The 27,161-nt window shown below is 46.2% G+C and overlaps 1 protein-coding gene across 2 annotated transcripts in view; it reads right to left on the bottom strand.

The window, feature by feature from the left end:
* Positions 1-6,405: 6,405 nt before the first annotated feature.
* Positions 6,406-27,161, bottom strand: part of WASF2 (WASP family member 2) — a 39,311-nt gene continuing 18,555 nt past the window's right edge. The window contains exons 1-9 of one of the 2 annotated variants that reach the window (XM_054011588.1): positions 25,941-26,198; positions 25,650-25,803; positions 21,447-21,581; positions 20,740-20,893; positions 18,582-18,699; positions 16,817-16,947; positions 14,582-14,737; positions 11,641-12,152; positions 6,406-11,090 (exon numbers count right to left, since the gene is read on the bottom strand). In XM_054011588.1, the coding sequence (XP_053867563.1) occupies positions 10,936-11,090; positions 11,641-12,152; positions 14,582-14,737; positions 16,817-16,947; positions 18,582-18,699; positions 20,740-20,893; positions 21,447-21,581; positions 25,650-25,779 (1,491 nt within the window). In that variant the 5' untranslated portion in view covers positions 25,780-25,803; positions 25,941-26,198 and the 3' untranslated portion in view covers positions 6,406-10,935. Of the gene's footprint in view, positions 11,091-11,640; positions 12,153-14,581; positions 14,738-16,816; positions 16,948-18,581; positions 18,700-20,739; positions 20,894-21,446; positions 21,582-25,649; positions 25,804-25,940; positions 26,199-27,161 lie in introns of those variants that run through there. The other variant, XM_054011587.1, reaches the window with a different exon arrangement.

The raw sequence follows: 27,161 nt of genomic DNA, 5'->3' as shown, positions 1-27,161 counted from the left end.
TCTCAGTGGTGAATTGGACTGGTGGGCCAGACTGGCTGCACCCTGGGGTCGGCAAACAAGGAACAAGCAGCAATGAAGAAAATGGATCCACAACTGATGGTTCATTGTGTGTATCCCCTAATCATTTTGCTACGAGTTGGGCACACATTTTACTACAGCTCCCTGACTGCTCTCCAATCACTTGGGCAGCGCCCAGTGCACCCTTCCATAGGCTTGGCATTCTGCCTGCCTGCCCAAATCAGTGCCAATTCTCTAGACAGCCTTGAAGGCCTGGGGGGGATAAAGACAGCTTGTTTTCCATATCCTGTCCTTACCTGGAGCAGGAGAGGCCAATATTTATAGGCTCCACCCAGGGCCATGGAAAAGGTTAGTCCAGCACTCCACTCTCCGCTGCTAGGGACAAGGTTCACAGCCAAACGTACCTCAGGCAAACAAGAGAATCGTCGTAGGCAGCGGAAAACACTGCAGAGTTCCTGGCTTTTGTATGAACAAAACAGCAGCTGCAGGGTTCTGAACCGGTTACCCAGGGGAGAGGCCAGGTTGGCAAGGTTCACTCGCTTTCCTCGGGAGTAGGATTATCTGCTCAGAGCAGGTGGGCTGAGCCCTTGTGAAAATTCAGGAACTGGCAGACCATGGTCTTTCCTCTGTTTCTTTGTTAGCGGTACGCGGCTTTTTCCTTCACCAGCTTCACGTGGGATGGGAGCAGAACTGGATCTAAAGTGAGGGAAACTTCCAAAGTGTATTCCCAGTTCTCCCCTGACCCTCAGGGCTCTGCAAAAGCCATTCCTGAAGGGGGTGGGGGTGGGAGAGGATGATCCTGGTTCTTTTAGCAGCCGAGCCATTATCTTTGCTGCATCAGTGGAGTATCTCTGCCCAACTTCATGTTTCCCCGACCCTGGACTTCCTGAGTCCAATACGACACCTTGAATGGATGGGTAACCCACACACTAATTTAGCTACAACTAATCAGGAAAGAGATCTTAGTCACCGTGGATCGTTCTCTGAAGACATCCACACAGTGGCAGTCAAAAAAGCAAACAGGATGTTAGGAATCATTAAAAAAGGGATAGAGAATAAGATGGAGAAAATCTTATTGCCCTTATATAAATCCATGGTACGCCTGCATCTTGAATACTGTGTACAGATGTGGTCTCCTCATCTCAAAAAAGATATACTGGCACTAGACAAGGTTCAGAGAAGGGCAATTAAAACGATCAGGGGTTTGGAATGGGTCCCATATGAGGAGAGATTAAAGAGGCGCTAGGACTTTTCAGCTTGGAAAAGAGGAGACTAAGGGGGGATATGATAGAGGTATATAAAATCATGTGTGGTGTGGAGAAAGTGAATAAGGAAAAGTTATTTACTTGTTCCCATAATATAAGAACTAGGGGCCACCAAGTGAAATTAATGGGCAGCAGGTTTAAAACAAATAAAAGGAAGTTCTTCTTCGCACAGCGCACAGTCAACCTGTGGAACTCCTTGCCTGAGGAGGTTGTGAAGGCTAGGACTAACAGGGTTTAAAAGAGAACTAGATAAATTCATGGAGGTTAACTCCATTAATGGCTATTAGCCAGGATGGGTAAGGAATGATGTCCCTAGCCTCGGTTTGTCAGAGGGTGGAGATGGATGGCAGGAGAGAGATCACTTGATCATTACTGTTAGGTTCACTCCCTCTGGGACACCTGGCATTGGTCACTGGCGGTTGACAGGATACTGGGCTGGATGGACCTTTGGTCTGACCCAGTACGGCCCTTCTTATGTTCTTACGTTAGCTAACTCGGATTAAAACATCAGTGAAGATACGTCAACTCGGCTTTTAACTTGGGTGAGCAGCTGGAATTCAACCCCCGATTCCCCTAGGATATGGGCTGGAACTTGGGCTTTCGAGCCTAAGGGGTTGGCTTAGCTCCCGCCCAAGGCAGAATGTTCACATTGCTCGTTTTAGCATGCTACCGTAAGCCCTGCCAATGCGAGTCTGTCTACTCAGGCTGGGAGACTTGCTCCCAGCTGCAATGTAGACACACCCCTATAGGCTTGAACTCAAACAGCTAACCAGAGCTAAGAACACCCCTTTCTCTGCAGTGTAGACGCACCCAGAGGTACAGGGCTAGAATTTACTGCTCTCCACTCACTGTGTTTTTAGGGAGCAAAACACCAGGGGCAGGACTGCAGATTACATCATTTGAAAGTAACCATGGAGAAATGATGGCTGTCCTTTTCTTGGCGAGAGCCTTCCCCTAGCAACCCAATGACTAGCCTCACCATCTTCAAGCCCAGCGCAGGAAAATGGGCAAAGGGTTTTCCATGCTTCTTCTCCTTTATGGAGGAGGTTGTCAGCCATGCTTACACCTCTTCGTCCTGTCTGCTGCAGAGTCATTGTGCCCAGACGCTACTGAAGCTGGGTTTTGCTGTGCCCAGGAGCGGAGCTGCTCCTGACCTGAAACAGGCATGGAGAAGGAGCACTCCAATCTGGACCATGAAGAAGTGAGTTGTGTCTCCACACATGCACACAACCCCTCCCCCCTTCCCTGTATTTAATTACCTCTACCCCCAAGTGCCCTAAACTCTGGTGAAGAGTGCCTGAGTACCAGCCACCTAAATCAATGTACCTCTACCCTCTCCTGGAGGGGCAGCTTTCGTGGTCAAGCGCAGTGGGCATTCTCCATGTCCCCGTTCAATCCTTGGCTCTTCCATGGCGCTGCTCGTTTGAGACATGAACTCACCCATTACAAGCTCATATCACATAGGACACTTGAATGGCTCTCATTACTAGTCTGAGTGAGATCTGAATTAGCAACCAAGAGCTGAAAGACTAGGCATGGTTTGCTGTGTCTAGCTTCCTAAGAAGGCAGAGCTGGGTGTGCAGGAGATGAGCAAAAGGCGTCCCCCAGCTGCCAGCATATTACCGACACCTGAAGGGGGTGGGGTCAGCAGGATGGTTTGAGTGACACTGCTGCTGCTGCGGGTTATAAGTGTTGTGAAGAAAGCCTTCCACATGAGAACAAAGCTTAAACCGACACAAAGCAAATTCGCACTCATCGTTAGAAGCTTTCAGCCAGAACCAGTAGCTCAGAAATGTGAAATACTTCTATTCATCTCAATGGGATGTTGACTCTCAAGCCTAATGATAGTGCTTTAAGCACACTGGATTTTCAAACATCGGTTACAATTATGCACTCCACTTGAACACTTACCACAATTGTGCCCACAAATCAGGTGACTGCACCTACACAGCTAGATAAACAAAGGGCAGAGACAGTGGTGTGGTCCTTTAACAGAGATTGCCATTTTTTTTTGCGGTGACGCTGAATGAGATGCTAACTACAAACCTGGGGCCTGGTTTCAGAGGTGCAGAGAACCCACAGCTCCCCATTGAAGCCAACAGCAGCACTGCTGAAAGAACAGCTCTCTAGTCCCAACCCTGGGTCTTGTTCTACACTCCAGCTCAAATACCAACCTCCTGCCGGTTGCAGTGGGAGAGCTGCTGCCGTTATCGAGTTGTGGGCTTGCTGAATTTGCATGGCCCTGGCCCACAGTCCGCAATTAAAAGTGTGACTTGGCCCTCTCCACAAAATGAGCTTGACAACTGCTGCCTTGAGCCCTCCCCATGCAGGAGTTGGCCTTTGTTAAAGCGTCTGAGCCCTGCGCAGAGCTGCTGTGCTGCCAGACTGCAGAAGCGCTCGCTCCAAATGCCTAATTCCTCAGGCACCCTGTAGTTATTTGTGCACCGCTGCGAGCAGATGGAAGAGTTACAGATAAAGCCATACACAGCTTATTTCCTTTCCCCGCCCGCCTGCATAGGCAACAGCAAAAAGAAGCCAGCCATTGCTAAGGGCTGATCCCGCATTCCTGGCACACACACACACATCGCAGGGAGAAGGAAATGGGTGCTTTGGACGGACGACGCATGCAGAAGAAGATAATCCTCCCCTCCACTTCTCTCCCACCGCCCCTGGATGCTTAAATAACGAATCTGGCCTTGGAAAGGGGGTGACATTGGCAGCACTCTGCTCTGCCACACATTGGGAGAGCAGGCTGTTAACACTGATCGGAGCTGGCAGTGCCTGCTCTCGCCTTGGTCCCAGAGGGGGAATTAAGGGAAAGAACATGACGTCAGCGGCGGAGAGGACCGACATCCCACTTGTCCAACGCAGCCGGAAGCATCTTCTTGGTGCTGCTAACACCACCTTGAAGGAGAAAATTAAATGGGTCTTTGGAGACCAGGGCTCCTGTGAAGCGGCATCCCAGCCAGCTGCGCTTTAGCACTGAACTCCATGGAAAGAGAGACATACACACATCAAATGCTTTGGACAAGGCCAGAGTTGCAAGGCACAGGCAGACCCAAGAGACCCTCACAGCTGCCACAGCGAGCAGTTCCTCCTCAGGAAGTCACTGCTAATGGAAAGGAGAACTTTGAAATGCAAAGCACCAGTGCACAATTAACCTTGTCGCTATGTCCTTTACTGCTCAGGTACTGGTTGCAGGGAGGATGAACTGAACCTGCAGCATGGGGGGCAACTGGTGAAAGATCATTTTGATTGCACCGCTTGGCAAAAATAAAAAAAAATGGTGGCAGTTCTCCTGGAAGGCATGGGCACGTCCTTCCGATTTCAATCATGCTTGTGTAGCCTCTGCTGCAGCGTTGCATGACGCAACCAGGACTAGCCCTAGACTGACAAGCCAGCTGCCCAGAACTGCCCACTCCACACATGACAAATCATCACGTCTCCTCCCACATACACAGGGTCTAATCCAGCTTGCAAGACTCCTCTCCTTGCAGCCAGGCTGTCCCAGTTCAGGAATGACACAGCCTTCCAGGTAACATGTACAGCAACTACAAGGACGGTAGATGATGGGATCCATAGGGAGGAGAATCTGGTATAAGGAGCTTTCCACTGATCGGGGTTGTGCACATTTTTTGGTACTGATTGGGGAGACTGCAGCTATCAGCGAGTTTGCAGGGCAGCAGTCTTTAGAAAATGAAAAGCTAACTCGGAAGGGATTAGTAACTGCAAGAATATGAAATGTTTGTATGTCAGGCTCTCCTTGAAAACAGGAGCACCACATTAACTCTGGCCTTGGTGGCTAATGACAAACCAGAGGCACATTGAGATTCCAGTTCTAGGACAAGCTGGCATAGCTAAGACTGCACCTTTTATGTCCAAGATGGGCTTTTCCGATAACCAGTGAATTTTAGCAGGCTTGGGATGTAGGGGCCAATCGTAAACAACCCTTCCCTCTTTCTCCCAACCCTTCGAGTATCTCACAAGCAGCTCTGCAGTAGATGTGCCGGAAGCTCATTTTGGAGCTGGCAGGAATAACCCACAAATTAGTCTTACAAGGGTTTGCAGCGGGGACTGTATCAGCCGCAAAGCGTGAAAAAGGCACAATGCTGCAGCATGTGCTTGTGAACACAGAAGTCAATGGGAAAATCTACATACTAGCAATTCAGGCCTGAAGTTTGTGGTAGAAGTGGGACAGTGTTTGAGAGACGGGCTTTCTTTGCTCCCACGCAATCTGCAATAAACGTATTCATGCAATAGGCTTACTCAGCAAGTCGTTTGCAAGACAGTCCATGAGAAAGCATCCCAAACACAATGAGGCTAGGCTGCAAGTCCTCCATCCATGCTAGCTAAATTGTGCATCACGCAGTTTATTATAAGTGGGCCTTTTCAGCAGCTTTTAAAATAAAGCAAACCCTGTGTAACTCCGCTCTTGCGAGAAATGCCAGATTCTTCTAGGTCTGTGCAGAGGTTTGCCTGACTCCCAGGATGCCATTTCCCTTCCTGACACTTATGCAGCATGGCAGCACTAGTTGGCTGCAGAGATGGTACTTTTCCACCCCAGAGGTGGCTGCATTTCAGTGGAAGAGGAAGAGATTTCTGCACGTATAGTGTTTGCAAAGCGCTCTGGAATCTGTACACTCTTGTGATGGTAAACCCAGAGACCGGTTTAATGCTCTTATTAACACAGCTCACACACTTGGCTCCAGACTCCAAGCTCCAGCACTGCTGGGCTCCTCAGGTTACAATACAATGGCCTTAAAGGGACACATCACAGGACACTTTGGCTATACAGACATGAGGCGTTAACATGGCATCACTCATAATCCTGTTCTGATACTCCTGTTCTATTCCTGGCCTGGGGAACTTCTAGGTAAAGATAAACGAGTCGTGGCAGCTGGGTATTGGTGGCAATCGTAGTCACACAGTTTGGTTTTGCCAGTTTGTTGGTAACTCCCAAGTCCTCTCAAACAGTCACAATACGAACTTCTCAAAACCAATCTCTCATGGGACCGCCATCCTCAAGGCCATAACGGAAGGGTCGGATCTTTACCCTCTATCACCCAGAGGCATCATTCCCAACCTGTTAGCCCCGGACTCCAAAGTGACACGAACACAGGTGTTGATTGGATAGAAAGGTTTTATCAAGATTTTTCTTAAAGTTTACATTTTTAAAAAAGGAAGATTTTTACATGTACATTACAAAAATTGCAAATAGGGATCTTCATCGGGGGAGAGGGGAGAAGAGACTATAAAAAAGCAGTATGAAAACTTGGCTAAACAGCACCTGACAGGAAAATAGAAAACAGGCACTACTAGGAAAAACAGAGAAGGCCAGATTCTGAATTCAGAGACATAGGAGTAAAGGCAGAACGACTCCACTGAAGCCAGTGGTGTTACTCCTGAGTTACACTGGCATAACAAAACAGAATCTGGCTGTCAATATTCACTCTGTGGTGTAAAACAAGTTGTTAACCTCGATGCCAAAGACATACAGTGTTTTGCTGGTGAGACTTTAACAGGGTTTAGTTTTTGATACTTCTCTGCATTCCTTTGGTCTGAAAGGGCGTAACCCCACTGCTCACAACCCAGAGAATCCTCTCCCGCACCCCTTTTCCTTTGACACCGCAAGACTCATTTGGCTCCTTATAAGACATGGTGCATCTCTTCCCCACCAACACAACCTTTGCAGAGAGTCAACCCCCAGGTTACAAATGGAATAATTACTCTTATAAATATATTTATATCATATAGGAAATAAGGCACTTCAGAAGCATTATGGCTTTTCTAGTTCTACATCATTCTAGACAGGGAAAAAATTGGTTAGTTTCTAAAATGAATCAAAAGGAATAACGTTAATACAGTAATCAAATCTGATTCACCTCCCACTTCAAGGCTTTGTAAAAGAACAAGAGAGAGACAAGAAAACCTGACCCAGGGCAGGTATGAGATGGGCTTGATCCATCCAGGACAGGTACTTTTCAAGCAGGCATATTTAAGAACTGCAATTCTCTCTCTCATGAAGTTATACTTTACAGTTTCTTGGCCATTTGGGACTTTCTAGAGCCTCTTCCTTGGATCTGATCTGCTGCACTGTGACTGATAAGGAGAGGAGAACCAATGAAGGTCACTGACTGCAGATGAGCCCCGGAAAGCTGTAGTAGGCATACCCTATGTGCAAGTGTGTGTGGGGGGGAGGGGAGAATGCTGAGAGAAGCAGCCAGGCACTGCAGCTGAGAAGAGAGAGAGAGAGAGAGAATACTGAACCAGGATCAGAAAGGAAAGACAACCCGACCTGTTCAAACATGCTCTGTGAAGTGACAGCGCAAGTAAGCAGATCCAATGGCAAATGACTCCCAATATAAGCACTGGCTAGATGGCTGCACTGGATTTGCATAACCCGTAACCTGGGTTAGACTGGACAGAAATACAAAGGCGTGCCTGAACACCTATTTTTTTTTTTTTTTTTAAAGCAGCCTCTTATTCTCATCCCCAGATTTGTTAAACACTGGCAGCTCCCTCCACTGTGCTGTTTGGAATGTTCCTATGGTCATACTAAATAAGCTAAGACCACGCTAAACCAACGAAGTGGCCAGGAGGCTGTTCAGCCAAGCACGTGCCCCTTGCATGAATGGGTGGCAGCCCTACAGTTAGAGCCATTTGGGTACAACCATCTTGCAGAGAGGTTGTTCTTGGCACCTATTTTCTTCCCCTCCCACTATCCCCCCCAGGTTGAGGACCGATGTTTTAGATCCGCTCCTGAGGACCCCAATGACTTTAAAAGCAGAATTGTTTTTAAACTAGACTTGCATAAAGAAAAAATGGTTCCTTCTATTGATGGGATCGCTGATCAGCATAAGTGGGCATTGCTTCTTTATGGCCACCCAGGACAAAGGGACAGGCTTTATTGCATCGATGTTAAGAACACCGGGCAGAGCCAGGAGACTGGTCACAGAACCATCTGGCACCAACCCTCTTTCTCCACAATCCAACTGGTGGCTTGCACACAGATAGATTGTCCATTTAAGGTTACAAGGGATATCACCCCTTTCAAAGCTTTGAATGAAAGGAGTATTAGCTTTCCCTTCATGAAATGGGGCCAGGTGGAGCCAAAGCAATTTAAAAAGAACCCAAGTTTGGCATTTTTGTGTTCCTAATTTCCAGTGCCCTGGAGTGCATTATGGCTTATTGGCGCTGGAGGATTAGAACTAACATTGCTGACATGTTCTTGTCCCATCAGAAAGTAGTGTCAGTTTCACTGCCTATGGGCTTGACTTCACTATGGGGGGGGGGTAAGTCGACCTAAGTTACGCTACTCCAGCTACGTGAATAACGAAGCTTAGGTCGACATAGCTTAGGTCAACTTACCCTGGTGTCTTCACTGTGCTGCAGCAACAGGAGACGCTCTCCGGTCAACTTCCCTTACTCTTCTCGGATACCTGGAGTACCAGGGTCGACTGGAGAGTGCTCTGCCGTCGATTTAGCATCTTTATGGTCTTCACTAGACCCGCTAAATCAACCCCTGCTGCATCGACTGCAGCAGCATCAATCTCCCCATAATGAAGACCAGCCCTATGCCCTCTTAGGAGTCTACCTTACCCACTTGGCTTGCTGCCAAATATAGCAGTGCAGAGGTTTAATAAATTAACCTCACTGGTGCTTTACGGTCAAACTGGAACATGACAACACTTGCACCCAAAAACGTGGTCCCCAGCCTCTAGAGAAACCTAAGATCTAGGCCACTTCATTTATTCTCTCTTTCAAACGTTAAAAAAGGGAAAGATATTCAAGAAAATAGCAAGAATCCAGAAAAGTGAGAATTTAAACACTAAAAAAAACAAACCCAAGAGGGGTTTTTTTCTGGCAATATGGCAACCTCTGGCTGTATCTGGTGTCCCATGTATTAGTGAAATCTTTGTTTTGATACACAAAAGCAGTAATAAGGCAAGTCATAGAGGGAAGGGAAGGAGAGGCACATGTTGGCAAAATACTTTAGAAAAGTAAAGGCAGAGCTGCATTGTCCCTCCCCCCATAGTTGGATCCATGAATCACATGGGCTGTGATCTCTGTGAAAAACTTCTTTTATGTCACACTGATGGAGACTTGGACAGTCAAGCCCAGATAAGATATTAAACAAGCACCTGCTACACAGAGGGCTTTGTATCTATCCTGTTGGAGGTGCTTGCACTCAACTTTAAAAGGTAATAAAAACAATAAAACCTAAGTGAGCTAATCTAAAATCCCCATTTCCACCCCTACCTGTAATGCATCTCTGGGATCATATCAGGAATTTGTAAGTTTATCTGGTAAAGGAGATAATACAACCTTTTCTGAGAATTAACTACTGGACTATGGATGTGAAGTAATGGAAAACCACGAATATGGGCTAGATGTAATGTTACCGATGGCTGACTCAGTCCACAGAGAGACCCTGCAACATGTAAGCCTCTCCCCCAGGATAGGAGACAGCAGCATAGGCTAAATACTGGCATTTTCTGCTGCTCAATTCCCTGCATAAAGTGCACCATCAACCCCAATGAAAAGCACCTGTATTCAAACTGACCAAAGTGCTGCCCTGAATAGGCCAAACGAGACCCTGATGCTTCGCCTCCTTGCCCTGGCTGGTAAGTGAATTGTAGACACACTGAACGCCAAATGGGCCTGAGGCCTATTTGGTGCTCAGAGCTCGCCTCTTCCCACCCAATACCGCTGGTTACATCTCCTGCTCTAGACACACTGCGGAGCTCACTAGGTAACAGATGAAAACCTTCCCAGCACAGCAGAACCTAGCAAGCCCCAGCTGTTACTGTTTACTTCCCACAGCACACCAGTAGCAGCAGGGAAACTTCCTGACTTGGTAATGGCCCTGCACCCCCGGAGCGCGCAGCCAGCCAGGTTAGCATTTGTCTCTTAGTTCAGCCTCCTTCAGCAGTGGTGGAGGCACAAACCAGGCTATTGGAGGATGTAGAGGCAGCTTTTAAAGAAAACCTAACCTCCAGGTTTCCATGTAGTGCACCCTGCAACCCCACAGCTTGAGAGAGCTTTTTAGGCAGGTTAGTTTTGAAATGCTGGAAAAATGATGCTTCCATCACCCAAAAAAAAAAATAAAAAATGGATTGTTCCAAGGGTTATTTAATAATGGGATGCACTAGAAGAGCAATTTTAAGCCCATTTTCTAGCACTACTCCCAATATTAACTGGAGAGGAAGAGAGAGTTATATCCACTATATCCTATATGCTGCTGCAATGAGAAAACCAGCTTAAAACGCCCTTCTGAAGAGCCTTTTGGCTGCAATAGGGTCACTGATTTTTAACTTTAAAAAAAACAAACATCCATCCCAAAGGATCTTTAACCGTGCTTTGTTCTGTGGCACTGCAAATCTGGTGGTTTAAGTTTCCTTTAATGAGCAAGCACCACTCCCCCTCCTGCTGGAAAACAACATTGCAACCCACAGCATCTCGCAGGAGACCTTTTGGAAAGGCGAGTGCAAGTCTTGCCAAAGCCAATGGCAATTTGCTGAAACCCCTTGGTACATCTTCGGTTACTGGAGGAGACAGGAAAAGCTAAAAGGCTTTGGCAACCTAGGAAGTACTTGGCTCTTTAAGAAAGGGGTCAGGCTAACGAGGAGGAGCCCGGGGAGCAGGACCATGGTTAATCAGACCAGTCGTCGCCAAACTCCGAAGAATCATCCTCGGAGTCGCTGTATTCCACAGCGATGCGGCGAGAGAGGATTGTTGCCACGTCATTACCCCCAACGTCCCGCTTCTCCTGTTCCCGCTGTTCCTCCACCTTGCGGAGCTGGAAGCCTGGCAAGGGGAAGAAGGCAGAGAGGTGGTCACTCAACGGCTGGAGATTTCACGGGGTTTACAGAGAACTGTTGCTCCAATGCTGTGCTCTGAATAGCCCTGGGCAGGGCCTGATCAATGCCTGGATTGCGCTGGGCCAGCCTGGCACAACAACTGCACAGAAGGGGGCACACAGGTCAAACCACTGACCAGCCTGGATAGGTTTGGAGCAAGGGCAACTGGAGGAAGCCAGAGGAGCTGGCTTCCCACACTCCGCCCAAGCGCTATGTGTTGCTGCTCTAAAGGCAATTTGACTGCAGCTTGGGAGCTGCATTGATTCTTGTGGGGCAACCTGCAAAGGTTTAAAACTAGAGGGCACCCTCATTGGGGTGAAACGGGGTGCGGAGATTCTCTTTGGGTTAGATCATCCACAGTAGGCGTGTGTCACAAGGAGCAAGCCAGCAGCAGTGCTGCCCATGGGATGGATCCCGGGCCCTGGAACTTCCCTCAGAAGAGACAATAACTAGGCTTATGGGAAAGAGGATACATAAAAATCACAGCCAGGGCTTACCTTGACGGATAGCTGAAAGCAAGTCACTTCTGGCATCAGTAACAGGAGGCAAGGAAGATTTTGGCTTGGAGGCCGAGGAGTCTGGAGGCAGAAGTGGAGCTGGTGCACCATCCATGCCACTGGAAGGCACAGGTGGGGGACCAGGAGGAGGAGGAGGTGGAGGAGGGGGAGGCGCACCATCGGTTGGCCCAGGTGACGGTGGTGGAGGCACAGCGAAGTATTCTGCTGCTGGAGGTGATGGCAGAGGAGGGGCAGAAAACTCGGGGTGAGGAGGGAAGGAGGATGGAGATGGTGGCGACGGCATCCCTGAATTTGGAAATCCTACAGGAGGAGGTGGCGGGGGAATTCCTGACACTGGTGGTGGGGGGGGAGGAGCAGGAGGTGGAGCAAAGCCAGGCCTGGCACTGGATGGGGATCCAACTGGAGGAGCTGGTGGAGGATGGCTTGGACTGACCAGGCTGGATCTTTTTTGTCCTCCAGAACCAGAACCTCTTTGGTTGTCTACTGGGTAGCTGTTGCAGGAGAAAAGAGTAATATTGGGGGTGGGGGCAGAAAGAGAAATAATACCGTTAGCTTCGAGCTCCGATTAGATTATATAAACTCAGTTTGGGGGCAATGAGAGAGGATTTTGTCCAGCTATCACCTCCAACTCCCAGTTTGTACTGAAATTCCCCAGGGCCCCAGTGCGGACTATCCTGCTGCATTACTCTTGGCTAGAGAACAGAACAACTGACAGCTGACACTGCAGCTGAGAGAAACGCTATCAGACGTCCCACCAGCCAACATAGTAACAGTACACTGTACGAGCCAAACACCAAATCTCTCTCTGCCGGAGGCCAGACTGCCCTCTCAGCTCAGAACCTTCTAGCGCAACGCCAGTCATTCTGTAGCCATTCAGCTGCTAAGCAGGGATGTCTATCGTTCGTTCTTGTTTTCTGTGCTATGCAAGTTCGTATGCTATTAACACAGATGGGTATAGACCCATTCACTGATTCTTTACTGCAGCACTGGCGATGATTTGTCACCTCTTGTCAAGGGTCTAGGGAGAAAAAGGTAACGGGATCCAATACACACTGAAGGGAAATATGGATTCATAAATGGCTGCATAAACTTTCCATTCGCAGGAAACACTAGTGCCCAGAAAGTGCTGTTACTAGCTTACATTGAATGCTAGCAAACAGAATGCTTTCACCTCAAAACCTAGCAAATCTAACATACTCCCTATGGTGTTCATCTGATACACCATGGAGACTATTGGGCGTTTTATAATGAAGGGTTGATTTACCTCCACCTTTTTTCTCAAATAAGAGATTCAGGGGGCAGCCATGCCTTTAAGTAACTGCATAAACCAGGACAAGTTTTATCTGAATCACCCATCTCCACTGTCACCTAGAGAGCTGCTGCAGGATGGAGTGCCTGTCTCAGACTGACAGATTGTATTTGAAAGTCAAACTCACAAGCTACGTTGCCTTTTGATACGTTTTAGTCAAGCTAGTAGTATAGCATTTGTCAGTCACCTATTCCCTCTATATATTTACTTTTGCCACACTTTTCTGGTTCCTACTATTTAAAAGAAACTCTAGTTTAGACCTCTGTGACTTGAGCCAATATCAGGCCATTCTGGAATTGGTGTGTAATGGACCTGATCCTGCAGAACATTGATGTCTCTGGGATATGAGGATGCTATAGACCTTGTAGGAGACGCTAGGACTCCAAGAACTCGAACTATGAGGTCTCAGAGCACCTACACCTTGCACTTGCAAAGATCAGAGGGGAAAGTGGTGAACCCAGTAACAGGGACTGTTTCTGTGCAGAGTGCTGTTGGGGATGCAGGACCACATGCTCTCAAGCATTTGTATTTGAAGAGGGAGACAGATCAATTGGACACCCAAAACTGGGCCAAGATTGTCTAATGGAACCCTGATTCTACGAGGATGGGCGCTTCAGCATAGTAAGTATACATGTGGAGAATTCACAGAGTAAGAAAAGTGGGATAATGCTCTCCTGTTATGCAGGGTATTATGGGAAGTTTGGGGCATTAATTTTAAGAGAAAGCTGGACAAATTTAAGAGTATGATTGTCTGATGGGGTTGCTTGTGATAGTAGGGGGCAGGGTTAACAGCCCTGGAGCTCGCTTCCAGTTTATGTCTTATGTTCCTAAAAGCTCATGGTTCAGGGTTTCAGCCAGTCACCTGCCGTGTTCAGGAAGGGATTCCCCTCCCCTTCCGAAACACATTCTGGGGCGTTTTTTAATCTCCTTCCTCTGAAGCATCAGGTACGGCCCAGATGTTGGACAGGAAGGGCCAGGGTTCTGAGGTGGCAGTGAGCGTTTTCGCTCCAAGGTCCTTGGTTGGCTGGTTCTTACTCACATGCTTAGGGTCTAACTGATCACCATATGTGGGACTGGAAAGGAATTTTCCCTCAGGTTAGATTGGCAGTGACCTTGGGGGGGTTTTGCCTTCCTCTGCAGCGACCCCCACACACACGCTGCCAGGATCATTTGGTATCTCTCACTTAATCAATTCCCTGCCTTTGTGGGGGGGTCCTTGGGCACTGGTGCATCTTGGTCCTTCCTATTCTCTGCCTGTGGCTTGTAAGAGTGTAGTCTCCTGTGGGATTTAAGTTTGGTTATTGGGTTGTGTGTGTGGGTGCTGGAGGGTATTGGTGGCCTGTGTTGTACACAAGGTAAGACTAGATGATCCGGTGGTCCCTTCTAGCCTTAAACTCTATACTGATGGGTGTTCTCTCACTATGACTCTTACTTACGTTAACCGAATCTAAACATTAAGGAAAGGTCATAAGCTTTGTACACTTTACCGACAGACAGGTTCACTCAGGTCTCAATACTCTACTTATGTTAGTGGTTTCACTAGACCAGCTAACTCCATCACTTTGCACCACCTACTATTTCTCTGTGGCCGAATGGGTCCCGGAGGATTACCTAAAATCCAAGGGTGGTGGAGGCAGGTTGTCCTCTGGGTAGGATGGAGATGGTGGGGAGATAGAATCAGACTGCGGTGGTGGTGGATAGTAGTTCATTTCCATGCTCTCATCTGAGCCAATGCTGCCATTCTGATACACCACATTAGAGGGATATCTAAAATGAACAACAACAATGGAACAGCGATACCCAATTTCCTCCTCACCTCCAAAAAGAGCACCTCCAGCACGGAGCGTCAGGGAAACAAAACCAGGACTACAGCCACGCAGGCTGCTTTATCACAAATAGCCTAGTTATTAGGATCATGCCGAAGTGCCTCACTCCAAAACTCAGACTGTGAGCTCTTCTAGCAGGAATGTCTCATATTCTGTTAAAAGCCCAGCATAATGGACCCCTAGTCACAATTTGCACCTCTATATGCTACTGTAATAGAAATCATTAATTTAAAAGGAACACCATGTGGCTCCAAATCATGTATTTGTACATAAAATGTTTCCTGATCTACGTTTCTTAAAGCATTTTAGACGACTAGAAATTGTTTAGATTTTTAGACATTTAAAATTCACTTTCACTCATTATGGCTGCTTATTCTCGGTCTCTCTCAGTCTGGACAATGGAAGTTGACTAGTTATTCTCACTCTGGTTTATTGTTAGTATCTAGACAAGTTTATTTACGCATCAGCACAGTAATTCAGTGCGTGGGTTGCCAACACTTCAAGAGAATATTTGTGTTTTTTAAAACAAAACAAATATTTCTGTTAGTTTTAGGGTTGGTAAAAGCTTGCTCTTAAAGCTGGATTATGGGCAAAAACCGGACTTGTCAGGTCTCATTGACCTCGCATACTCTCCATGGCAGCATAAAAGTCCTAATGTAACCATGTGCTCATTAAGGCAAAGGCTATCACCTCCTGCATGTCCGGAAAGCACCTAGCACGCTGCGGATGCAGTCATAAGCAAAGTTCAAAGTATCCAAATTTGAAACAGGCAGTGTTTTGTCTGGGCCAGCCCCAAGTTTGACAGTAGAGTAAGATCACCCGAAGCAGTGAAACAAAAATAAACACTGTTCAAGCCTCATATCAGAATCTACAGCGAACTAAAATGCATGTGAGAATTTGTAGCGGAAATAGTGAAAGCAAGGAAAAGCTGCTGTCGTGCAGTCAGATTCCTCCTGCCTGGCCTCAAGTCAACTGACTCGGCTATTAAAAGAAAAGCAGGTTTTATTTTTAAATCTAAAATGTGTGATTAAAAATAAAGATTTTCTTAAGTGAAAAGAGCCACAAATGGCAAGAAAAGAGCATATTGGGAAGCGCATTTTGGGAATTCAGTTTGCTTCCCGCCAGACTGGTGTCAAAAGTTAAATTAAATCCTGAACAGGAGGCACTGAAGAGAGATCGGTAGCTGAAAAAACTTGGATGGGAGGAGAAAAATCCTAAATTTTGAACCACGAAGCGTGGCTTATGAAAAATCTGTAATAGAACCGGTGCCTCACCACCAAAGGTTAAGAGAGCCCTTTCTTTGTGTGAAAAGAAACTGACACAAAGCAGCTTTGGGAACATCTGCCTGCCCTACTCACCGGCTTTCCTCACCAGGAGAGGCTACTATATTAATTCAACCCATAACTACAAGGAGACAAAGGCTACTAAAATTATGTCACTAACGCATTGAGCGCTGCTGTGAGAACTGGGAGAGAAAGGTCAGCATCACCTTACCTGCTGATTTCTTGTGGTGGGGGAACAACCCTCCCTGAACCCCAGGAAAGCCTGATGCCTATGAAGCACGCTCAGAAGAGCTTCTGTGGGTTTGGAAGCATGCCACGGAGTCTGCACTCCTTCTATACCACATCCCCATGCTCAAATGCACTGTTTCTGGCCCTTGCTAATACTGTTCTGGGCCAGACAAACTGGTTCCCAGCTGTAAAGGGATGAGTGATGATGGGGTAAAGGGACTAAGTCCATGACATTTCTGCATCTGTGGGATACGGGAGCTGAGAGCAGAAGATTTGTTTCTGAAGACCACTTGCGTCACCTTGTTTAAACTGTTTAGATTCTTGATTTATTTTGCAAGTTTTAAATCAACAGACACATTTACCTTAGAGAATCTGATTAGTGGGGATATCGATCCACACTGCACAGCAGATCCGGAGAAACTGCAGAGCAGGGTGAATTGCATTACCACCAACAATGCCAGACTGCTTCCCCTTCACGGAGAGCTGAATAAATAGCCAGATTCACTTACCCAGCAGGTCCTTGTCTGTCTTTTGACTCAACAAACTCCTGTCCCATTTTCAATTTCTCCCACTCCTCTTTTCGGGTTTTGATTTTCCGCGGATTCACGTTCCCTCGGTTGGGATTATCTTTCTTCTCTTTCTAGAGAAGAAAAGGAAAGAAAGACCCATTAGAACTTCAAACTTGTTTGGGTTTAGGCTGTCCTTATTTCAGCTCCCTGGGAGGGGAGGAGTAGAGATCAGGCCAACTAACATTTAAAGAGATTACAAAAAACTTGGGATTCTTTGAGACTGCAGTAGAGTGAATTTAGTACTGGTGGAAGGATCCAGATTTGTCTATATGAACAGTTAATGTGTGGCAAGATGGGGCATCAATCTACCTTGAACTAGCCAGCTGGGCACTATATGTCCATGTGAACCATTAGTGCAGGGCAGGTTTGTGTGAGGTAGATTTACACCCCATCTTGCTGCGCACTGTTTATCTAGACAAGCCCTCAGACTGAGATACTAACGGCCTCTATCTACAGAGCAGCTACTGCACAGGGAGTAGCACAGGTATGAACTCCCTCCGCCCTGTGCTCCAACCAATGTGCCGCAATTATGACCAGGAAAGATCTTTTCTGGAGTGGAAGGGCAGATCAGTTTCCCAAGCCTAGGGCTTGCCTAAATGGCACATTACTGTGCACCAAGCCAAGGTGTGCATCTATAGCGCACCACTTGCCACCTAGTAATGCCCCATGTGGAAACTGCTACAGTGCAATGAAAGTCCCGGAGTGCCACAATATCAACATGGGACGTTACTGCGCAGCAAGAGTCCCACCCTGGCTTGCTGCACAGCAACTTACAATGTCGACAAGCCTCTCTTGCGTCTTTGGTCTTTATGTTGAGGCTTCCAAAAGGAAGCCAGTTAATAGCAACTGGTAAGTAGGGTTTTTGTTAGGCGGAAACCTGCCCACAACAAACTGGGCTAAAACCAACCCCATTCCAAGGATTCCAATAGGCCAAAACTCTCTCTTATACTCCGACTGGAAGGTCATGATCTACTTTGAGATCTGATGTTACAATCACTTAAAATGTAAGTCAGATTTCCCCAAACTAAACCTTGCAGGTATAGTAAATGAATCCTTTTATAATGCAATTTGCCTTGTAATTCACTAATGTTAAAAGGACACTCAAGTGCAGCAATTGGGCCAGTGTGGTGGTGGGGTTTTTTTGTTTTTGTAGTTTTACATGGCTTAAACATTTCCATACGTTAAAGTGTAACTGGATTTTTAAACTTAATCCCTTGTTTCCTTCAAAGGGACTGGTGATGATATTCCGGTTACATCAAAGCGTACCAAAGGTAATAAACAGGGTGCTTGACTACTGAGCAGAGATGCCTGCGAGATACTGCAAGAGTACTGAAGAGGGTCTAAGGTTGCCCTTGACACCCAAAAGACAGCACTTACTGTGCTAATGCATCGAACGCCAGGAAACAGATGGCACAAAGCTACAAAATGAACTAGTGTCACCATTCAAACTGTGTGAAATTCAGAAGAACAGATTTTTAAAATCTCTCCATCTTAATCAGCAAGGATAATAGTAACAGGCAACAAGGAATTTTTTTTAAAAGTATCATTTTAAACTGGACCATATCCCCTCTAAAGAACCCAAGTGAAAGTGATAACTTGGATTTTGAAGAGAAACTGTCTCCTATGAGTCTCTGTCTTTTCCTCCTACCTTGTCTTATCTACTATTTCTTTGCTAGAATGCAGCAGCGATACCCCATCCCCTCACCCTGTGCTTCCGCTTTTCTTTCATGATATCCTTGGTGTCCTGGAGCATTTTCTCTTTCCAAAGGTCAAAGAAGTATGAAGGGTCTGTGTAGAATTTGAGTGCCTCTTTGCCATCATCCCTGGAATAGAAACACACACAAGGAGCCAGTCAGGTGCTTGTCTGATGCCCAAAGATTTCAGACACCCACCAGGTGTCAATTTCTATAGATCTGAAACAAGAGGCCAAACATTTTGTACTCTTTCTCCGTCCCCTTCAAATAGAGGCCTCTCTGCCCTTGAGGAGCAACCCACTCCACCCTCTCATTCAAAACCACCACCACACCTCACCTAATTTGAAGTCATCACCGCTTCTCAGCCGTGGCTGCATAGTTAAAGCGCTTGATTACAATTCTGAAGGTTGCGGGTTTGTCTTTCACTTGATCTCACGCTCAAAGGCCACCTCCAGTTCACCCAGCTGCAAAAGGGTACCTGATGCCTTGGGTTAGGGCAGTCAGATGTGATGCTGGCCACATCACTCCCTTGTGTACCACTGGCTATGACACTGATGTGCCCTAACCGCATCAGCCTGATGAGCCATGGCTCCGGGGAACTCTGACCACTCCTCCTGCAAGGCCTCGCACCACGATTCTCCTCTGGTTTGGTGATCTATAGTTTTGATTTCTGTACCTTAAGTACGGTGCAAGAACTCCACTGAGCAGCCACTCTAACAATTACAGAGACAGCTGCAGATGTCTGTCCCCACACCCCTTTGTGAAACACACCCTCTCTCTACACATGCCCCTTCCTATCCTTCCTCTCCCCATCTGTCTTTTCCAGATGGGCTGCTCCACAGTAACGTCAATGGATACAGGCCTGAGTGCACGCACCTCCAAATGCTGAACAGAGTTCTTTTCAGTGATAATCTCCATCCTGCCCACCCCCACCCACCAGATCGGGCTCCTGCTACTTCCTCCAAGACATATTACACAATTATGTACTGGGACTTTTCGGCAAGTTCCTTCCCTCCCCACCCACCCACCCGTCTTTTCAGAAAAATATTCTCCACTTCAGGAACCCCAAGTCAGACCAGCAGCATCCTTGAAACTCAGGAGCGTGCATTCACATGCACACCCTCCTACTTTGCAGTTCAGCGGCATCTCACAGAAGACAGCTGCCTCCAGCTATCTGTAATTACTTTTCACCTGTTCAAAAGACATTTACGGATGTGGGCTAAAAAATATTCGTACTCCGACCCCCTGAGCTACAACTATCTTCAGCAGTGACACTCAGACCTCAGTGGTTCAGGAGCTACCCAAAAGAGCCACAGTTGTGTGAATTCATAGTTTCATTTACTATAGTGCTATATATTCATATTTAAACAGTATGAGGAGGAAATAGTTAGTTGTTTTTATATAGAATATTCTCACAGCAAAATGACTGACCAAGTATTATTATTTTATCAACTACAGTTGGTTAACAACATAGTAAAAACATCCTGATTGAAACACTGTGAGATTTAATTATTAACCAATATCATGTGCTGGAAAAAGCCGTAGGAAACAAATTGAAGAACCAATTGCGGCTCTCGAGCCTCAGTCCAAATATCACTGATCTACAAGATGACATAACATGGCTAGACCGTTAAGGAGAAGGGCTTTATGCTGGTTAAACAGCCAGGATCTAAGCCGAGTTAGTCACCTGACACCAGGAATAGACCAGATAATGCTCAAAATCTAAAGGAGTCTGCTGCACCCATTTGGGTCAATGCCACATGCAAATTTATGTCCTGTAGTTTCCAAGAAGGCTCTTGGAAAGTGGCCCTGAGATCACACAGAGAAGCATGAGAAAATACATCATATACAAAACACCTAGCAATGTTATGCAGTGCCATTCAAGACTTGTCTCCCTAAGGCACCATCATAAAAGCAATAACATAACTATGTAATTTTTCAGCTACCTTCATTTGTGCATCCCCAGAAGCAAAACTACAAATAATCCATCTAAAGAACAGAGAATGCCCGAGGGACTCTAGTTAGGTTACTCCATTTCCCTTAGGGACTAGTGCTTCTTGATTAAGTGGTTTGTGACCCTGGCCTTGGGTGAGGACCTTTCTTAGCTAACTGTGGAGGAGACGTTCCCAACAAGGGAAAAAAGGAGCTAAAGGGATGCTGCAGCATTACCTGTAAGGGGAGAGAATGTTGAGAGGTGGTGGAGTATTGCAGATGCCGTATGTTTCAAGGACAGGCACCGGGAGAGAGTCTCTGTCAAAGAGCTTCTGGTCCTGAGTGGTGGAGCTTTTGAAGGCCTTCCTTGTATTAATGCCTTGTAGGGACACTAAGAAGGAGGAAAGCGAGGGAAAGAGAAAGTGAAGGACGGTTCGACCCAGGTGATTGATACACAAGGCCAAGTGGCCACATTTGATTTCAGTTACAGTTCTCAGCACGCTCAGCACTTTCTGTGGTTCGGTTCCTTTTTCCCCCCCACAATACTCTTGAGAAGTGTAAAGAAACTCCAACCCTGTCTACAGTGAGATCTGAAACCGTTTCAATATGGCTCGCAAGAAAGGTGCTAAGGTGGTTTCAAATTTCAGTGTAAACACAGCGTGAAAATCATGCTGCCAATCTATTCACTGAATAGCCAGCCACTGGACATGGAGCCTGGCTAGTGATCAACTCCAGCAGAAACAGACTGGTTTGGAACCACTCCACATGTCACTAGCAAAGTGTTTTTCAAGGCAGTAGGGGAAAGAGTCCCTGTTAGTGAAAGGGGAAACACATGAGTCTCTAGCGCACACAGCTTCAAACTCATTTCAAGGCCATGAGCTCTGCTGGTTTGATGGGGATCTTTAGCCTGCTTGGTCTGCAACTACTGTGCTCCGCTCCATTACCTTCTTCCTCTTTGGGATCCAGCTGAGTGACCTTGACTTGCAAGCGGTCGACCCTCTCGACTAGAGAGCTCACCCGAAAGGCAAAGGTGTTGGCCTGAGTAAACAGCTCTCCAAAAATGTCCTCTGCAAATTTACCTGGAATATTCAAGGGGCTGTATTACTCTTTGAGCTCTATTATTCTTTCCACCCCCAGCCCTGAATACTTGAGTTCTCCTGATCTCCCTCCCCACACACCCCCTCTGCTGCTTCTTCCACATTGGCATCAGCAAGCTATTTACTAGCCTTTACCAAAGCGAGATTTGTTATTTTCAAGTTTGGTATCAAGTGTTGATACCACCCAAGATATTAGCATAGAGGGCGAGTCAATGCACCACTCCAGCTAAATGACACCCTTCTAAGGGATCTTTAAACCACAATGAAACACAATTGAAGCATACTTCTTAAGTCTTGAATAAAGTAATAAACACGGGTCGACACCAGCCGACTTGACAGCATGCTGGATTAGTCTGCATCTGATTGGCTTGCAGTCCCTTTAGGGTTACATGATGTTCTGTTTATTAACAACCAAACATAACTAGATTGTATTGCTGTATGGCACCTCAAAAGGCTCCCAAATTATAAATCACTGCCTTGCAGTAAGGCCTCCTCAAGGGTAACTGGCACCTATTTTAGAGTTCATTGTATTCTAGAACTATATGGTATATTCAAGTCTTGACCCTAAAGCCATAAGGGTCATAGACATTCATAGATAAGGGTACTGACTCGCGAGTTCTTTCAGATAGAGCAGCACCTGAAAGACTGATGCTTTCAAGATTATCTAGATCAAAAATATAAATAAATAGTGATTGCTACTTTCTCTGGAGTTTCTTAAATGTGATGATCCCTCTGTAAAACCTCAGACTGCTCAGTGAACAACCAAGACAAATGATGTTACTATTAATTCTTTGCCCTGCGGTAGCACCGATAAGCCTCCACCCATGGATCATTGTGCCGGGCACAGTAAAAACATAAAACGATTGTCCTGCCCCAAAGAACTTGCAATCTCAGTGGATTCAGACAGGTGGGGAGTACAAGGAAACAATGAGACAATACTGGCCATAAGAGGCAGCAGTCTCACCATACCAGTCGCCTAACTATTCCTCCACCAGAATCTGCCCTCGCCCTGTCTTGTGCAGAATCCTGCCTATCTAAACATTTATGGCCAAGACTGTCAAAAACAGAAACCCGAAGTTAAGCTTCTAATAAATGGCCTGATTTTCAAGAGCACCAAGTAGCCAATAGCTCCCCTTGAAGTCAGTGGGGGCTGCCAAGTGCTGGGAATTTTGAAAAATCCCAGTCAGTCAGTCAGGAGCCTAAATAAAGATGTCACTTTAGAGCCCTTTTTTTTTGAAAATCTTGGCTTTTAGCACAAGTCATATGGGTAAAATGGAAACTGCATTTCCAACAGCTGATTCCAGAAGGAAGGAGGGGAAAAAAATACATCTAAGTTAGGCTATCATTCAAGGGCAGCTGTCTCCATGACATCTACGAACATGAGTAAAGAGTCTGCACTTTGAAGCAATTCCAAGCTCAAGCCCTTATCCCTGCAGTCATTTTATACCAGGTGCTAAACCTCTGTGTCTGAGTCCTAGAACCTAGCCCCGTGGCTATGTTTTCTATGCAGGTTGCACACAGTCTCCCTCTGCCTCCTTTGGTATATGGGGTTTTAATACAGGGACACTACCTTTGCCCTGCTGACACGTCTTATCAGCTTCCCTGTGTTAACTCATAAGAAGATATTCATTCCCTCAGACACAGCTGTCAGACAGATCTCATTGTAACCAGCTTTCATGAAGCATCCTCCCTGTTCTACCTCACCATAAGAGCAACTCACACATTTTACAAAGGATGCCACAATGAAAGGAGGGGGAAGGTTCATCTGTAATGTAATTTGACAGACCTCACAGCAATAACCTCATACAACAAGGTTGTTATGTGTTTCCCTTTTAATGAGATCTGGAACCCATTTCTGCATTTCACAAGGAAAAGACTACAGATGTTGGGAAAAACGGAACAGTTGTTGAGCCATACACTCTAAATATACAAACACGGTTATGTGCACTGGTCTCTGTGCTTGGGTGTATATTTATTCCTCTAATTGCATAACTGTCAACACACCGTTACTGTAGAGGACCCAGCATATGCTTTGGATTTCATGCACATTTTTGGATGGGGGCAGAGATTAGTTTTCAGGGATTTAGCTGCTTGATTGATTTTACTTCAAGAGCAAAAATTACAATCAAAATTATCTTTATCATGCACTGGCAGGAAGACAGACTGATTTAATAGGCCTTTCCCATTTCTAGCTTCTCTGATTCCACAGAATTAACAGAAATGCACAGACTGCCTCTCCAAAGTGCTACCGGCTGTCATAGTAACAAAGGGCAAACTCACTGGAATATGAATGCTGCACAAGTTTTATGTTTGTGTCTTTGTAAAGAGGTTGTGGTGTACTAGGCATGGCTGATTATTCACTTGACAGGTCTGCTGTCACTTACTGAACTCTCTTCGGATTACTACAGTATTCAGCACATGAAGAAATGGCATATTCCCATTTTCAAAATAACGCACAGACAACTAGGAGAGGAGCTTGGTCATTTGGGTCTCAACATTCCTCAGTAATTAGCCCAAAGACCACAGCACTTACAATTCTGTCTTCAACCCTGGGGATGCAGACAGGAGAAGATGCTCAATTTTATTTCCCTCCCTCCCCATTACCCTCAAATGCACAGTGATGCGCATGAGTGTCAATACGAACAGTCTGTCTCACATGAGCTTCCCCAACAGCACTCCTGGTTGTGTCTGTGATTGGTCCACCCCACACCCCAGAGCGAGGCTCCCTTGGTACCCTCCTGATAAAGCAACCAGGCTGGGATTTGGCTTCCAGCACTCCACTCTCTGTTCTGAGGGATAAGCAGAGGTGCTTTGAATATAGTGAAATGCACAAAGAAGGTCTAAGCCTGAGGGATATCGCTGGTGCTCTGTCACACTAACCCACAGCACGCCTTTTGGATCTGGATCAGTTTACTCGCTGTATTCGGGATTTAAAGAGCTTTGCCGTCCTCATTTCATGCACACAGGATGGATTTTAAGAGAACCCTTATGCTATGTGACCATCTCAGGAATCACATCTAACTATGGAACAGTGAGGGGCAATTGACAATGGATGGGTAGACTGGTCTTATCCATGACTGCACACTGATATTTTTAGCAACAGACTTAATGCAAGGCCTTTTGGTATCAGATGAGAACTGGGAGGCAGCACAGGGGTTTTCGTGACAGCAATGTGCTTTCACTACTGTGCCTGGAATCCTCTCACCAGTGTTCACACCGCACAAGAGAAAGGGTCTATCTTGTGAAGGAAACAGAGATGCATTGTTTAATTTCACTCTAGGACCTATAAGTATGAATCCGTTTCTCAAAGCATTTGCAGGTCTCATTTCAAGGCCAATGAAGCAAATATTGCGCAAAGGGGGATTAATTTGAATCCAGAAGGTTTTAAATGGAGAAAAAAAGAAGCTGGTACAGGCACAGCAATTCTTACCATTTATTTCTGTTATAAAGCTTGGGCCCATGTTTTCACTTTGCCCCTCATAAGGCTGTCTGCCAACTCACTGGAGAGCCGAACCACCAGCGGTAACCATTTGTGCCGCTGTACCAACATGTGGTCTGCAAACTCCAATATCCCAGAGGCAATTCTTAGCCTGAATTGGGGACTTTCAGGCTTGCAATGCAATAAATGTAGCGCAGGCAAACAGGCCAGAATCTGTGTGCACATTTTGATTATCTTTCATTAAAAATGATCAATTGTAGATTTAAACACAGTTGAGCTACAATTAACAGCGCGTGCAATTACAGGTGCTTTCTCCGACAAGGTACTGGCCACTCAGAGCCTCCCATTTTACAGCCCTGAATTATGCTTCATCCTTCCATCTCCAATTTTGCTGCAGCTCTTCCATTCTCCTCCTCTCCAATTTTCTTTTTGTTGAGGAGGAGGTGGGAGAAGGACAGGAAATGAGCATTAGAGATTTCTTTGGGAAATATTTTAGCATCACCCAGGGAAGGCAGATGGGGGAGAAATAGGAATACAAGAACAGAAAGGGAGCTAAATAAAGAGCACTAACGACTCCTGAGGGCAGCATGCAGGCTCGCAGTGGTACTCACTCAGGCTGCCCAGCTGTCGAATGACATTTGCCAGGGTGATGTTGGTCATGCATTCCAGCTCACTCCTAACGCTAGGCAACGTCTGACGGCACAGGTGCCTTGGCTCAATGTTCCTCGTTACTAACGGCATGGTGGACCCGCTTCAGGCAGTGTTCTGAAAGATGAAAAACAACCCAAAAAAGAAACAGGAAAGGATTACTCACCCACAAATTCCAGGCACACCAGAGCCACCATGTTCATTTTCCTGCTCTGAAACAGCTTTATGTATAAGGCATCTTTTTCCCTCCTCACCCTTCTAAAACTGGTTCTTCGAAAATAAAGATCCTACTGTTCTACAGCTTGCAGTGGAGAAGACGACCTGATGGCTCAGGCGTACAGGCAGCAAAGGAAAACTACCCATCTTAGCTGAGCAAGCAAGGGACTGTTTACATTACTGCTGTTCCTGCACCACCCTTCCCATTGATGCAGCTGCACTGAACAGTCTCATTCCTTCACCAAATATTGCAGAACATCTAACGACAGCTACTGTGAACCTTTCCATAGGAGCATTTTAACATGTCCATTTTCTAACCAAGAACGTTAACAGAAGTTAGCACTTCTGTTATGCTAGATACGCTGACATGTACACTCCAGCCCTCCTCACCAACAGCACAGACAGAGAAGGCTCACAAGAGACAACAGGAAGGGCTTGCAGCTGACCAGGAAACTTTCTGGTGACTGTTTTTCATCCTGCAGGCTGTGCCCTTCCCTTGTGGGAAATTCCCACGTGGTCTAGTTTCTACAGACCCATTGTTTTAGAGTTAGTAGTTTATCACATTGGTAGCTTTATAAGGATGGGGGGGGTGGTAGAGCTCAATGCTGAAAGACATCAAAACTGATTTTACTACACACTGCGAGATGGAACTTCCAACCCCAACTTCCAGTTCTTCTAAAATTTGCAGAACACAAAAGCTTCTGAAAGTTATCCTTCAGAAAATGGTGGCATGTGTTTCTGTTGCCTGCCCAGTACTTTATAACAGCAAAATCTCCACTGTCAACATGCCTAACTGTTGAAGCAACCGATTAATTCTTATACCTCCTACCTGCAAAAGAGAAACAAAACTTCAACTCCTGAATAATGGAGCACAGCACAAGCAGTTAGAAACATCTCCAAAATTTCGAACACCACAGCAAATATAGCCCAACTTCTTGATTAATATTGGGTCGGATGAGAAACAGTGCTATAGAAACAGATGCCTCCCCTTGTGATGGACATGCTGATCTGCTCAGGATGGGTGTAAAAATAAAACAGGAAGCTAACAGCTTGGGGAACATGGCTTCCTGTCACCCACAGCAACAAACCAAGAACCATTAAAAAAAACAAAAAAAACCCAGCTGTTTGCACTTGACTCTGAGCCACCCTTTGATAGTCTGTGGCAGCTGGCAGCTTATCTTTGAGGTCCAGGAGTCCTTCCTGGATGCTTTTCTACCAGGATGTTAAAAAGAAGGAGTGGGTATTCTCTCACCAATTAC

This window comes from Malaclemys terrapin, chromosome 22, assembly GCF_027887155.1.
Source record: "Malaclemys terrapin pileata isolate rMalTer1 chromosome 22, rMalTer1.hap1, whole genome shotgun sequence".
Classification (NCBI taxonomy): Eukaryota; Metazoa; Chordata; order Testudines; family Emydidae; genus Malaclemys; species Malaclemys terrapin.
This window is presented reverse-complemented; position numbering and strand designations above follow the sequence as displayed.